Here is a 15007-nt window from a genome sequence, read left to right as displayed (position 1 = left end):
AGAAGGCGCAACCGAAAGATGCGAAGACTGCAAAAGCTTCCAAGAAAGGGACCATATTTTAAATGATTCCTCTGCTCCATTTTGGTCTTCAAAAATTATAGATTCGATTTCCTCTCCTGTTCTCGACTTCTACCTGGGTAAAAATTGGCTAATGTGAATTTCTCTATTGGATTTTACTTAAATAGATCTTGAAGCGACCGCTATAACGTGATTGGAGCTATGCGACATTTGGGAAAAAATGTACAGTACTAGTTTCAATGATTTCGGCGAGAAAAATTGAAATAATTGAAACTTTTTAGGAAGTTTCATTGAGAATAATGTAAACATCCAAAAATCTGAGGTACATATTTGTAAAATGTTGCCATAGAGCTTGTCCAAGCTGTTTAGAGTGCGAGAAATGTCTTCTATTTGTCATGCGCTTCTAAGGACAAAACTTAACAAGATTGTCCAATGAGCCTTTTCCTCGCTAACGCTCTTCAAATGTCCAATCACTTCCACATCCACCAAACAACATTTGCAATGATTTGTAAGATATTAACCTTACAAATAAGGGGGAGTTAAGATTTAGATTGGGAATATAACAAATAGAGAAATTTTCTTTTAACATGAAAGTAAAATACAGTACCATAGCTACTCTATTTCGGGCCCGGAGGCAAAGAACATGTTCAGGCCCCTACTTAATTAATGAAAATTGCTAAAACAGGAGACAGCGAAAGACGCCGGGCCCGGAGGCAATTGCATTGCCTGCCTACGTGGTAGCTACGCTACTTGTTCTAGTTCTATCCAGGTGGCTCGGCTGTTATATCTTACTTCCCTGCTCCATATGTTTCCCCAGAACTCCTCAATCCTCCTCTTCTCGGGTGGTCCTTTCCCTTCTTTCCCGTCTTCTCCGAGATTTCTGTAGAAGCCTCTTTGGTCCTCGTGGAAGATTCGGTTATTATTATTATTATTATTAGCCATAGAGAGATGGGGGGGGGGGGGTGGAGAGAGGAATAAAAGGGAATCACCAAGAAAGAGAAGAACGATGATATCCAGCTTAGGACCCTGGGTGTGCCAAGCCCATACTCATCAGATGTGAGCCCCTAATATCAGATCTGGTTCATTTTCATCGAGTTGCATTTTGAAAAGTCTCCTTTGAAGAGTATTTCAGTATTTCGAGATAATTGCAGATCTTGAAGAGCACTTTTAATCTGATGGAATTCACGATTTTGAAAGCTATGTCCATAACACTTTTAGTATTTAATCTTTTGCTGGCTAACACTTGTTGCTGGATGATACAGTGGTAACTCAAAAAAATCTCTCTCTTAATGGCGTGCAACAGCACACCATTAAGGTTCAGGTAGCAGATGAGGTTAGCAATTTTAGTTGTCTCTTGAAGTGTTCAGGGGTGTCAGTTATCTCCAGATTTGCTTTGTTTATTAATCTTGCAATCCTGCTATAGTAGTTGTAGTATCCATAATTAGTTCTTGCATAGGATGGTTTTAGCAGTGGATGATTTCTTAAAGCTCTTGTCGGTGCTTTGAAGTTTATTTTCGAGACGAGATGAGGGCAATTTATGGTAATGCACCTCCCAAGGTTTTTGCAGTACTTTGATCCAAGCCCGAGGCGGGATTCGAACCCGCGACCTTTGGGTTGCCAGGCAGGCACTTTACCCACCCGGCTAGCCCGGTCGGCCTCTTGGTAGGATTTCTCATTGTATTCAAGACCAATTTTAAAACAAACGTACTGTATTGCTCTCTTTTTTGAATATTTTCAATTTCTAATTTTTGGTAAGCTGCATGTGGGAATCAGACCTGTGAGGCAAATTCTAGGGCCGGTCTAACATAAATTTTGCAGAGAAAGATGAAAAGGGCGAATTGATTGAAATCTCGCTTAATTCTTTAAAGAAAACCTAGGTTTACTAGAACCCCTCGCAATGTTTGAGCCATGGACATCAAAGGAAAGTGATTCTTTAATAAAGATACCTAAATTTTTGGGTATACTAACCTTTTTGATTGCTTTGCTGATACAATAAGAAAAATTAACTTTGTTTTTTTTTTGTGCATTGGCAAAACTCATCAGCTCGCAGTTATTTTCATTGACTACCATTTTGTTATCCTTGAGCCACTGAATAACTCGTTGAAGAGATTCGTTTAGGATGATGCAGTCACTGGTATTCGAATTGTTTTATAAATTTTTATGTCATCTGCAAATATGTTAATTTTGATTTGGTAGTCTCCAAGGATACTTGGCAAGTCATTGATGTAGATAAAAAATAACAGCGGGCCTAAGGATGAACCCTGTGGGACATAAATTTCAGGTTTAAAAGGATATGAGATTTTACTTTTAAATGTCACCGACATTTCTCTGCCTTCAAGTAATTTGGAATCCAGTTTAGTGCTTGCCCTGTGAGACCATAACGATCCACTTTATTAATTAGTCTCTGATGAAGTACCTTGTCGAAAGCTTTGCTTAAGTCAAGGAAGATGGAGACGACTTGTTCTCCTTCGTCAACCGCCTGGGATATATATATATATTCGAGACATTTTTGTATTTTATTAAAACTGAAAATGTGGTCAAACCATGATTAACGCCATCATATTCAACATGCAACCTTCAACGTGACACCAGTGCAATAATTCCATATGCACTATTCGAGACAAACGAAATCATATCTGTGCAGGTCGAACGACCCTTGATAAATCCGTGACAATAATCCGACAGATTAAGTTTCATAAATTTGAATAGCTCCTTCATTACAATGGATTCAATTATCTTTGAGAGTGTATTTAATTGACAAACTGGTCTGTAGTTGTTGGGTGAGAATGGGTCTCCTTTTTTATAAATATGGGAAACAAAAGCCTTTAGTCGAGCAGGGTAGATTCCACTCTCAAAGAACAATTTTATTTAGTGATTTAATGGGTTTACCAGGTGGTTTCTTTTTCCATAAAACAATAGGGATACCATCCTGACCTCGTATGAGGTCCTTTTTCATACTGTGAATTGGGCTCAACGATTATGCTTGGTTGATTTCGAATACTCCTAGTGTATCAATGTAGTTGAGAGGAAAAATTTCTTTACCTTCCATCCCGTCGTCTGTATATGTTTTGTAAATTTCTTCAAAGCTGCTAGCAAGGTTGTCGGCCTCAGAGAAAGATGACAAGTCATTGGGAATACCTAGCGTGTTTAAAGCCGGATTTTGATTTTTTGCTTTGAAATAGCTGAATATAGGCTTCATTTCTTTTGCCCGAAAGACTTCCTTCGACAAGTCCTGTTTTAATGTCACCATAACCTGTCTTCTTAAGGAAAAATATTTATTATAAAGGCATATTTTATTATTTATCTTAAACCTACTATGCATTTTTCTTTTTTTTTGCCAGTAGGGATTTTAGTTCCTTAGAGAACCAGTGTGAGTAATTTGAATCAGGAGCACTATAGCATAGACCAAGGCTGTTTGTAACTTCCTTAATGATTTTATAAAAGCAGTCCAGTGTCCCTTGAGGATCATTGATTTTTAATAGTAATTCCCAATTATAGTTTTTAAATGCGTAATTCATATCAGGCCATTTTGTTTTATTGAAATTGAACTTCTGTTTTTGTTCCAAATCCGTGTCTTTAACTGAGATCTTCTTGATGGAAAACGCCATGGAAATGTGATGTGATTTGAAAATATTAGTTGGCTTAAAGTCCACCAAAGGAGTTTCCGAAGTCTAAATCTTCACAAACTGTGAAGATTTAGTCTAAATAAACTTCTAAGTCTGTGAATTCATAGAATGGATCCGAACCATATCCAACTCACAAGATCAAATCATGGCATCATTTGATGTAGTTTCACTTTTCACCTCCATCCCAGTAGAACTTGCCATCACATGTACAAAGCAACTCTTAGATAACGACCAAACCCTTAGCAGCAGAACCAAACTAACACCAGACGATATCTCCCCCGCCCTCAGACTGTGCTTAACAGGCGGTGCAATCATGTTCAACGACTCCATTTACCAACAAGTGCACGGCACAGCCATGGGTTCACCGGTTAGTTCGGTCACGGCAAACATCGCGATGGAGGAATTAGAGGGTCGTTCATTTACGAATGTACCAGATCCCATTACCTTTTGGTGTCGCTACGTGGACGATGTGTTCGTGGTTATCCCCAGAAATTCAGGTGACCGAATCTTAGACCACCTCAATTCTCTGTCGCCTTTCATAAAATTCACCATCGAGCTAGAGTCGGACAACACCATACCATACTTAGACACCCTTGTCCGGTGCGAGGGCACGCGCTTGAAGACAACTGTCCATTGTAAACCAATGTGTGCTGGCCAATTTACCAACTTCCGATCAGCACACGCGCGTAGCCATCGTGCAGTGGCTTCTTGCCACTGCACAAACCTTGCTAACTCGTGCCTGGACACACTCTAGCTCTGTAAATGAGAGGCGCACCGAAATTGCTAAAGTCAAGGCGGATCTTACGAGGTGTGGCTATCCCATCAATACTCTTGACAGGTGTGACCTACAGACACATGGCCACGTAGCGACCAACAGAAACATCCAAGGTAATGACTCAGCCGCGAGCGCCTTTATCCCATACTACCCAAACCTATCACAACAGGTTTGTAGAGTCTTAAAATCACATGGGATAAAATGCGTACAACTCCCAAGCAGAAAATTACGATCCCTCATCTCTAAGGTAAAAACACCGGTCCCCACCATACTACAAAGCGTCTACCGCATCTCTTGCCGTGACTGCACTAGCTGCTACATCGGGGAAACTGGGAGACGGCTCGAAAAACGCCTTTCCGAACACAAAAGAGCAATCCGCTTAGCGGATGTGGAGCACTCAGCTATTGCCGAACACGTTTGGGCAACCCACCACGACATTGACCCACACCGCGATGTCGTGATCGTGGATAAGTCCCGCCACTATCGACGACGCGCCTGGTTGGAGTCGTTGAACATCAAATGTTCCAATACCTCAGTCAGCAGGAACCGTGGATGTCAAGTCCACCCTATCATCGAAACAGCAATCCTGACTATTTATTGACAAACGCTGGCAACGTTCGCATGCATCACAGCCACAGATTTCAATATCCAACAATTAATCACGCACTTCACGTACAAGATTGGCAGTGCACTCCCTCATACTCCATTCTTAACTGTCAGTTTAACTGAGGAAGGTTGACAAAACAGCCGAAATTTTTTTGTTTGTATGTATCTAATCTAATCTATGTATATTCCTATTATTAAACTTGTCACAATCTATTTTTGGTATCCGTTTTCGCTCTGTGTTACAGTAATTTTAGTTTTGATGTGGTAAGGACAGATGGGTTTTGTGAATGTTGCAGATTATGGTGTAAGGGAAAGATGAATAAGGTATTAAGAGTAACTCCGGGTATGATGTAATAGGAAGGGAGAATTATGTAACTATAATATACGTGAAAGTTAATAATAAGAAAGGTAATTAATGAATTAGAAGTATATTTGAAATGTATTGTGATAGGAGCGGAAAATAATGTGATGAATTAAGAAATGGAACCCTGTATTCAGTGTTACGTACAAGAGAGAAATGAGAAATAGAAATTGTATAATTGAGTTAAATGGGAAATTAAGAGAAGAGAATGGAATCCTGTTTCAAGTATCCTCGTGTCTAATAAGCAAAACTATTGGAGTGCATAGTAGTAAGAACTAAGCATTTCTGAAATAATCTATGTATGTTATGTTATTCATTATCAAGTTTAAAGTGTATACGAGTTTGGTTATTCAGAGATACATACGCCTTGACTGCTCAGATAAAATTTTGTTTTATTATAATAATCCTTGATGCTAACTAGGGGAAAATATAATTATCCTCAATTCCTGAGCAATCTTCTGTGACATATACGAGTCAGGTAGCAAAAGTGGGCTTTGGAGGTGTGAGGGTGCCAAAAAAAAGAAAAAAGAAAAAGAAAAAATTCTTAATCAGAAGATTCCCACGGAGGCCACACATCACACAGATTAAAGCATACAGGCAAGGATGACATGGCCTGATTACGTGGACGCGTTATTTACCTTTATTTAGGTGGTAGGTATTCTAGGAAGATAGATTCAACTCCGAGTAACATCAGCATTTTCGTCTACGTCATTTTGATTGATACACCTGTTTGGTCAACGTTCTCACGGATAACACCTGCTTTTCGCCTAGGCATTGACTCCACTAGATCTCTTAAGACGTTGGTTGTTGTTGTTGGTTTTTTAGGAGCATCGGCGACTAAGGCCATGTTGCTCCGTGTATATTATATGTAAATTTCATGTGTTCTGAGGTCCATTTTCTGTTTGCTGGACGAAAAACACGAGTTTCCGGGCCCTCGTGAGTAGCAGTTGGTAGGATCGCCGTTCTCCGCCCACTGGGTGGAAAAGACCTGAGTTCGAATCCCGTCAATGACGGGAGTAATTTTTGTGAGTATTTTTCACAACGTGGTTGAGTTAGTCGATCTCAGGCGAAGGGCAGCATGGTTTTTTCTCCAGCAAAACAAAAAATCGGCCTCAGAACACACGCAGTTTATATACACAGAGCAGCATGGCTTTAGTCGCCGATGTTTACCCAACAAAAACAACTGAGTCAGCAACCGACTCACGAGCTCCCACAATTGAAACTCTCCTTTGAAACTCCATGATATCTTTACTACATTCCATTACTAATACTACCTTATCACCTTGGCTTGCACGACCAGATGTAAATTACCACTGCTGTAGCGTACGAAACTGTTCGGCTTTTTATACTGCGAGCTATGCTGCATAGTCCATTACAAACAGGGTGTTCATAATCCAGTGATCACTGAGTGTAAAGCTTATTGAGAGAAACAAACTGCATAATTTTTTGTCTTGTAAACTTGGAGTTTTTGTCCATAAAAACAGACAAATCGGCTAATTAAACCCAATATACAGACACACTATATTGACCACCCTCATGGCCATGAGGGTGATGAGGGTCTTTATGATGGCCTCTAATCTCCATGGAACACTCTCCACCAGTTTTTTTGTAAATGTCCTCTAGTATTTAAAAATTTAAATTAAAAAAATAATAATAATAAATTTTTTTAAACATTAAAACTTTGAAGTAGAGGGCCAGGGACAGGAAGAGATGGAAATGTAATTGAGTTCTGGATTTGATGACAATGAAAAGAATTTGATTAAACTAGTTATAAAATGTTTCTATTTTTTATTTGTAATTTTTTGAAGAATTGTTTTATGTCATGAATGCACTCTGCTTTTTCCAAAACTAAATTTGTTTTTTCAGATTTTTCTTCCATCTTAATAATTAGTTTTATTTAATGAAATTTATGATTGGCATTTATTAAATTTAAGATATTCAAAACTGAAATTAAAGAATTTAAAATTGGCTGAAACGTGTCGCATTCCAAAAATCTAAGTTAAAAATTGACATATCCCTTAAGAAATATCAATTTCACTAGCAACTTGGCAGATAAGTAACAAACACCAGCAATTGAATCATTGGTTTCTGAAGTTGAAGAGTGGCCAGTCTCAGGCTCGTCACCATCATCTTCTTCTTCTTCTTCTGAAGATCATTATTTCCGTTGAAGATGATGTTCATTATGTCTTCAACTGACCATTAATGATAATCAGTCTATGGTCCTTTATGGAAACCATTGGGAGAGTCCGTGGTTATGTCAAGCAGAGGTGGGCAGAATAAAGGATTTTGGATAGTCATATTTGTCCACCTCTATTCGGACACACACACACACATAGTTTGGAAGTATTTTTTTGTTATTAGCGAGAAACTAGGATATCAGAATATCGGGAATGATGCAATAGTACGCTTACTGAGTGGAAAATCCAGATTTTCAAAAATATTCAATCGTTGCTGGTGGTGGTGGAGAATTTACAATTCAAATTATACAATACAGCTAAACTTTTCTTAAGCAGTGTCAGTTAGTTGAATACGCAAAAGAGCAGAGGTAATTAAGAGATATAAAAGTGAACTGCATTCTATCCTCTGTCGATACCTGCATCCATCTTTGCCAACAGCAACAAAATCAGGTCTCATTAATTCTAATTTGACTGCAGGTGCTGTTTGGAAGACCAGTTCGTGTAAATTATCAAGATGAAGAAATCATGGCAAACTTTGCCGAAAGCGACCTTGTTATTAATGGACTCCACTGGCATAACGTCTTTCGAGAACGGCATGGTGTGCCCCCTTTGAAAATGTCTTACCAGGTAAGGGATTATTTAATAAATAACATATTTTAAGAAGAGCGTGCTTCTTTGATGTAGAAGCTTATTACAGTAACTTGTATACCTTAAAGATTGTTTGTTAAACATTAAAAAATATTTTTCTTTTCAAAAATCTAACTAAACTACTAAAATTTAAAAATTAAGTTTTTAAGATTTTAAAAAGAAATTATTAAGATTTTAAACATATTTTATGAGAATCAAACACATTTTGCATAAGAAAATATGTTATACTTTAAGAACTTGGGAGTAAATAAAGTTTGTCATCCAAAGGCAAGTTTCGCCTGCACATAATTTAAATCAAAAATTCACTGTGGTCCAATAAAGAAGAATAAAAGCGTATTGGAGGAAGATGATAATGAAGGCAAATTTATAAAAACAAAAATCCATCAGTTACGATAATAGCACAAAACAATTTTATAGTGAACATTAAAATACTGTACAACCAATCCAAAGGAGGGACACAGAGGGAGTATGTGTGTTCTTTGGGAGAAAAACCATGCAGTGCTCCCCTAGGCCCAAACTTAGGACACGCCATGAAAAAGTCCCATAAAAGTTTCTGTCGTGTATATTGTACTCTAATCTACATTGCGGGGAAACGTCAAATTTCACACTGACTTTATACTTCAGTAATACATAGAAATGAACTCCTGACATGGAACCAAAGAACGTTGTTTGTATCTTTCTTGAATCCCCATGATTTTTGGATTTGAATCCAATCGGGATCCTATGGGACCATTTGGAAAGATGCTCCAACGGATATTTGATGGCAGTGAATATCGGAAATCTGAAGAGTACACTCATGGAGTACTGGGCTGATATCACTGTAGACACTGCACACCAGATGGAATCAACACTAACAGGGGATTGCTACCGGTTGTGCGATGTAATGATCTGAATAACCCGGATACCAAACTTCAGACTTATTTTGAAGGTAATCAGTCTTATTGAAAAATCTTGAAGCGTCAAATCTAAGGTGGAAAAAAAGTACAGTATATATGTAAAATCAGTTTAAAGAATTCCCGGTAAAATATCGTTTCTACATATTTCAGAATGATAATTTTTCTAGTGTTCTTCCACTGATGACTTGGATGCCAACTAGAATTTCTGTTTATGGGACCAGTATCTTTTCCACTGCAAAAGTTGATATTTTTCAAGAACAATAAAGAATTAATAATTATTAATAATTAAGGAGTCACAGAAGAAAAGAATTTGCAAAATAATTTTTAAAAAATTCACATTATCAATAGAAACGAAATAACTATTTTTTTGTATTTGAAATTTTGGTTATTTTATAACGCATTAATATCAAAATCATGTAGTTCTTTTGGATTTTTTTTTAAAATTTTTTTTAGAATTATGTTTAGAAAAAATATCAGATCATCGAAGCTTCAATTTCTTTATTTTAATCAATTAACTGATAGATTTAATAATCAATTAATATATTTCGTTTAATCTACTTTTATATTTCTATTTCCAACTTGTATTCCAACTTGTATTACAAACATTTGTACCTCAGGGGCTTAAATATCTTGGTTCCTATCTTAAGCAAACCAACTAAACAACAACTCACTTAACGTTTTGAGAGCACTTTTCAAGATAGTCCCATTTTGTAGATTCGTTAAGCTCTTCTTCAAGCTAAGATCTCCCACCCGCAATCGCAATCCCTTGTAAATTCTTAATTCCAAAGAGCTTTATCCTCTTAGGTGAATCAGCCGTGAATCACATTATATCTGATATCATAAATCTAGTCATTTATGTGAGGTTGCAATCAAGCGAAATTTGCCCAATATGGAGTACCTGTACATACAATAATTTTTAGGCGTCAAATGGAAATTTTCAAAGCAGTTAAAGTTCCTTCAGTTTCTTCCACGCCCTCGCGATTTTTGCTTCCATCTATTGAGCTGAGTGCGGATTATTCCTGTATGCCCTTATCCTTAAGAAATCCCCACAAGAAAACAATTACACGGACTGAAATCAATTGCATTAGTGGTCGGGATCATCCAACTTCGAAGCGTCCAGGATATCCATTCGGGGATGATGACCCTAACCTGAAGATGTAACTAAAGAAATCAAGAATCGCATTTGATGTATGTGATATTGCCTCATCTTACTAGAAAGCTATGTATTTTTTGCTTTCTTTAAACAATTACCTTTTTTGATCATACACAACACCAATCTTTCTAATCTGTTAATTTCTGATTTGCTTAGGTATTAAAACTTACTCGAAAATCGCCCTGCCCCCAGTTTCACTATCAGTTGGTTAAAACTGTTCACAAGAATGCACGCTTCTCAATGGAATTCGTTGCTTTCCTTTTCACACCATCAAAGACCAACAACAAACTTTTAGTTCCCAAGTTTTACACGTGTTGTCACAACACATTAACTACTGTAAAATTAAATACATAAATAAATACAGGAAGTTCAAAAAATATGACTTGTGACTTGTTATGACTTGTTATGACTTGTTTTTATGACTTGTTTTTGCATACCTTGTGAAGTAACGATTTTTTCAAATTCCACTTATTTTTTAGCTATGCAGCATGGCCCAATTTTGGGCTAACCATCTAGCTCATACAAATTGTATCTATCATCGAAATATCCGGGACATAGGAGAAAACCTTTTCTGCAAATGGTCTAACATTCCAGATTATGATCTCACAGGTGAGTGAAAAGCTTTATGTTGTTGTTTTGTTGAAGTGGGGTTTTAGAAGCATCATCAACTAAGGCCATATTGTTCCCTGTATATTGTCTGGAAATTGCATGTGTTTTGTGACGATTTGCTGTTTGCTGGACGAAAAACCCGAGTTTCCGGAAAAAAAAAACATCATTCTGACCTCACTTGAGACCAATTAACTCAATCACCTGTGATAAAGGCCCATACAAATTCCTCATATCATCTTCTGAACTCAGGTCTTGATCATCCAGTGCGGGGAGAATGGCAATTCTACCAACTGTGCTACCCACGAGGGCCAAAAGCTTTATGACCCTTAAGTTTAATATAATGTAGTACCGAAATAAGGCAAACGATGGAGAATTTTATATTTCAGTACCACATATATTAAAGACAATGATTTAAAGTTATCAGAGACAAATAAGGTTAGAAGAAATCTTTTTTATATCTTCCTAGTTTCTGTTCCAATTTTAGATCATTAAATGCAAAAAGTGAGCATGCAAGATGACACGTTCAACAGAATTACCTCAACAGGATTGAAAACCTCAAAAAATGCTAGACATCGATTAACATGGTGTAAGGAGCGCGAATCGTGGACTGCACAGCAGTGAAAAATAGTCCTATGGACAGACGAATCGAGATTCCCACTCTACCAGTCTGATGGCAGTTTTTGGGTGTGGCGAATGCCAGGGAAACAGTTCCGTTCCTTCCTGATTGTATCCTCCCAACGATGAAGTTTGGTGGAGGCAGTGTCATGGTATGGGACTCCTTTCATGGTTTGGCTTGGCCCCATTAGTCGTTATCAACAAAATCGTGAATGCTGTACAGTACCAGGACATCCTGGACAATTTAGCACTTCCAACATTATGGCAATACTTCGGGGAAGGCCCATACCTGTATCAGCAAGACAGCGCGCCGTGCCATACTGCTTGGGTTGTGGTTTGAGGGTGGTTTGAGGACATGGGTGTGGAAAAGTTGGATTGGCCAGCCAACAGGGGTGATCTGAACCCTATCAAGCATCTTTGGGATGCATTGGATCGTCCGGTATGTGCACGTCGAGATCACCCAAAGAACAAGGCCGAACTGGTGGCTGCTTTAAAAGCCGAGTGGAGGAACATATCACGTGACATTTATAAAAAAGCTGATTGAGTGTAGGCCGCGAAGATTGAAGGCCGTCATAAAAGCAAAAGGTTTCAGCACAAAATATTAAACGACACAATAAAAGCTCTCTTTTTGTCTAAAGGCAGGTGCCAGGATATTAATGGTAAGGCAGTGTATCCTTTCTGTAAATTTCGTGTATTCCATGATCGATTTTCATGATGAAAAACAATAGTTTTTTTTTGGGGGGGGGAATATGGAACATGCGACTCCCACCGAGACCGAGCAAGAGTCGCATGCGTTCTTCGCACTATGTGAAAATAGTCATAGGCTACACATGAAGTTGACTAATTTACTGATTTGGAATTTGCCTAATTTTGTATTTCTAAAAAAATCCGAAGTACGGTATAATTAGAATAAACAGAGCATTATTTCCAAGCGAATGCTCTTAACTTAATTATTTACAAATTCTAAAGCAAAGCACGCCATCTGATCTTTGATCTTGTTTTCAGCCTTAACTTCGGATCTAATTCTTCTTGCAGTACAAGGTTCGCGTTTCTCTGTCACAAAGGTTTACTCTCCCTATTAGCCCAAAAAGTCTTTTGAGAAATAAATTCCTTATCTATCGAATTTCTGAATTCTCTTTGACATTGTCTAATGGAAGTTTTAATTAACGTCATTAAAAGCCTCTAGATAAAAGAAAACGCTTAATGAACTCATAGATTACATTACTTGGTATTTGCATTTTATTTCAGTAGATTACATTACAATAGAAGGTTGACAGTAACTCAACAATAAACACCACAAAAGATTCCAATATTCGTATAGATTTCCTCCCAGAAACTTGTTTTCTAAACTTAGAAAAGAATATATTAACACAAAAAAGAATAGGTAATTAAAGGATAATGTCATGTAACCCTAATATTGTACATTCAGTACATCATTGAGCTTTTAATTTTATGCAAATGATTTTTGCAAGAACGCTTTTCAACTCTCAGTGGATGCCTTTCCATTTTATATTTGGGTCTTTTATAAAGGTTGGTTGAGCTGTTCCAAATTTCATTAAAATCGGAACAATAGGATTTCAGCATTTTTATATGTTCCCGATTTGGGCACTATTCGATGTGTCCACGTCTCACCAGTTGACATTTTCGCTAAAGGAGAACTCATCATTTTGTACACACCCAATGATAAGAGGATCCACAATCTCTACCATCAAACGGTATACAGATTTAGGAATAGATTATGCCCACAACTTGCAATTTCTTCCACATGTAAATCACCTCCAGTTCCTTCTACATGAAGATCAGTGATGGATGCGTTGTGGATCACTCGATTAGTCGCAGATGCATCATCACTCATGGTACTCAGCGATACTGTATGCTGCAGAGGGCATCCAGGGCTCTACAATAAAGTTTCATGTATGCAACGAAGGGTTCTTTTGTTTGCAAATATATGTTTACATCATGTTTTTCATCATTTTAAATTGAAAAATCACATCTGCACACATGGGAAATGTGTTTTCTTTTCCAGATTTTAAAATACGTGGAGCATATTGAGTATATGTCTTCTGAATTTTGCGTCGTCTTTCTTTGGAATTCTACTTATGTGGTGTGAAGGTAATTAAGAATTACCTTCACGTATGAAAGTATTCTTAATTACCTTGCGGTTCTTGCGTTCCAGCATCTACATGCGTCACACAACGTAGTTCCTTGATGGCCAAATCTTTAAGTACAAATACAGACATTCCCATATATTTTTTAAAATCAGATTTGACTACTTCTACTTTTGTGAAAAGGACGAATAAAAACTATGCTACTACAGTGAGATGTAGAATGGGTCAAAAAAGACAACTTCTAAGTCGTAAATCCAGAGAGTGTCAGCTTTGGACTTCGGCTTGTCTTTGTAACAAAAAGACCTAAAAAATCGTGTTGTTTACCATAGAGATCGTGTCATGATGAGAATGTGTTCCTAGGGTGTTAAAGCCACTTGATACTATGGCACATCTATCTAATTAACCAGTGAATACCAGCGAAATTGTGATGTTTATTAGACTTTTAAAGAGTGCAAAAATTTCACGCTAGGACTGGAGAGTTAATGAGAACTTTCGCATCTGAAGCAAAGAAGACATCCTTGAAACACTTAAGCGAAACCTTTCAAAGACCCCATTATTAGAATATGTAGTCGTAAGATCTGGTTTTTGTCAGTGTTTCAAGATCATAAAGGTCGCTGAATATTCTGACCAATCGTGTGTTAAAGAGAAACAGCTCAACAATTCCCGGAACAGTAATCTGTAACAACCCTGAACAGCTCGTAAATAAAAATATGGATACAGGAACACGTGGCTGACCAGCTGATAAATGACATTCCTGAGAGAAGAGTGTTCTTCCCATCTTGAAGTGTTTTGATCTTTTAGCGCTCACGTTGCAGTTTATATATCAATTAACAAAGTATGTGCTTTTCATTTCTAATCTAGGGGGATACGCAAAGGGATTAATTTAGAAAAATAGCACAAAGGTAACTTTTTTTGCCATTCTTTATTGGCGATCAGATCTCTGCGTGTCTACCATTATTCTCTAATAAGCAATCAAGAAGGGACATTGTGTTCTTCAGAGCTGTCTTCAGATTTTCTGAGTTTACTGCCTCTCGATAGATTGCATCCTCCAAATAAGAAAGCGTTAAAGGAAAATCTGTCTCATGAGGTTTCAAATATCCTCACAAACAAAAGTCTGGTGGAGTTAGGGCGGACTTGTAGGCCAGGGACGTGGAAAATCGTGACTAATAATTCGCTCTTCCGGGATGTTTGAAATTATTGCTGAAAAAGATTATCCCACAGTTCCTTTTTACAACGATCAAAAGAGGTAATCTGTTAACTGGAATTAATAAATCACTTCTCCCCTGTTGGTCAAATTTTAAACCAACTTTTTTATTGTTTAAAAATCCCGCGTATGCTGATTACAATGCAAAACACTGTTCTTCGATGTGACCTATAGTTTTCGAATTATTAATTATTAAGAGTAGGGAAGGACT

At 37.5% G+C, this 15007-nt stretch overlaps 1 protein-coding gene across 2 annotated transcripts in view; it reads left to right on the top strand.

The window, feature by feature from the left end:
* LOC150087896 (Golgi-associated plant pathogenesis-related protein 1-like) overlaps positions 1-15007 on the top strand; it is an 84561-nt gene that overhangs the window by 68287 nt on the left and 1267 nt on the right. For both annotated transcript variants that reach the window (XM_090370499.1, XM_090370500.1), the window contains exons 3-4: positions 8041-8190; positions 10740-10869. In XM_090370499.1, the coding sequence (XP_090226625.1) occupies positions 8041-8190; positions 10740-10869 (280 nt within the window). The remainder of the gene's footprint in view (positions 1-8040; positions 8191-10739; positions 10870-15007) is intronic.

Source organism: Mastigoproctus giganteus, chromosome 3, assembly GCF_048544385.1.
Source record: "Mastigoproctus giganteus isolate SK-2022 chromosome 3, ASM4854438v1, whole genome shotgun sequence".
Taxonomy (NCBI): Eukaryota; Metazoa; Arthropoda; class Arachnida; order Uropygi; family Thelyphonidae; genus Mastigoproctus; species Mastigoproctus giganteus.
This window is presented reverse-complemented; position numbering and strand designations above follow the sequence as displayed.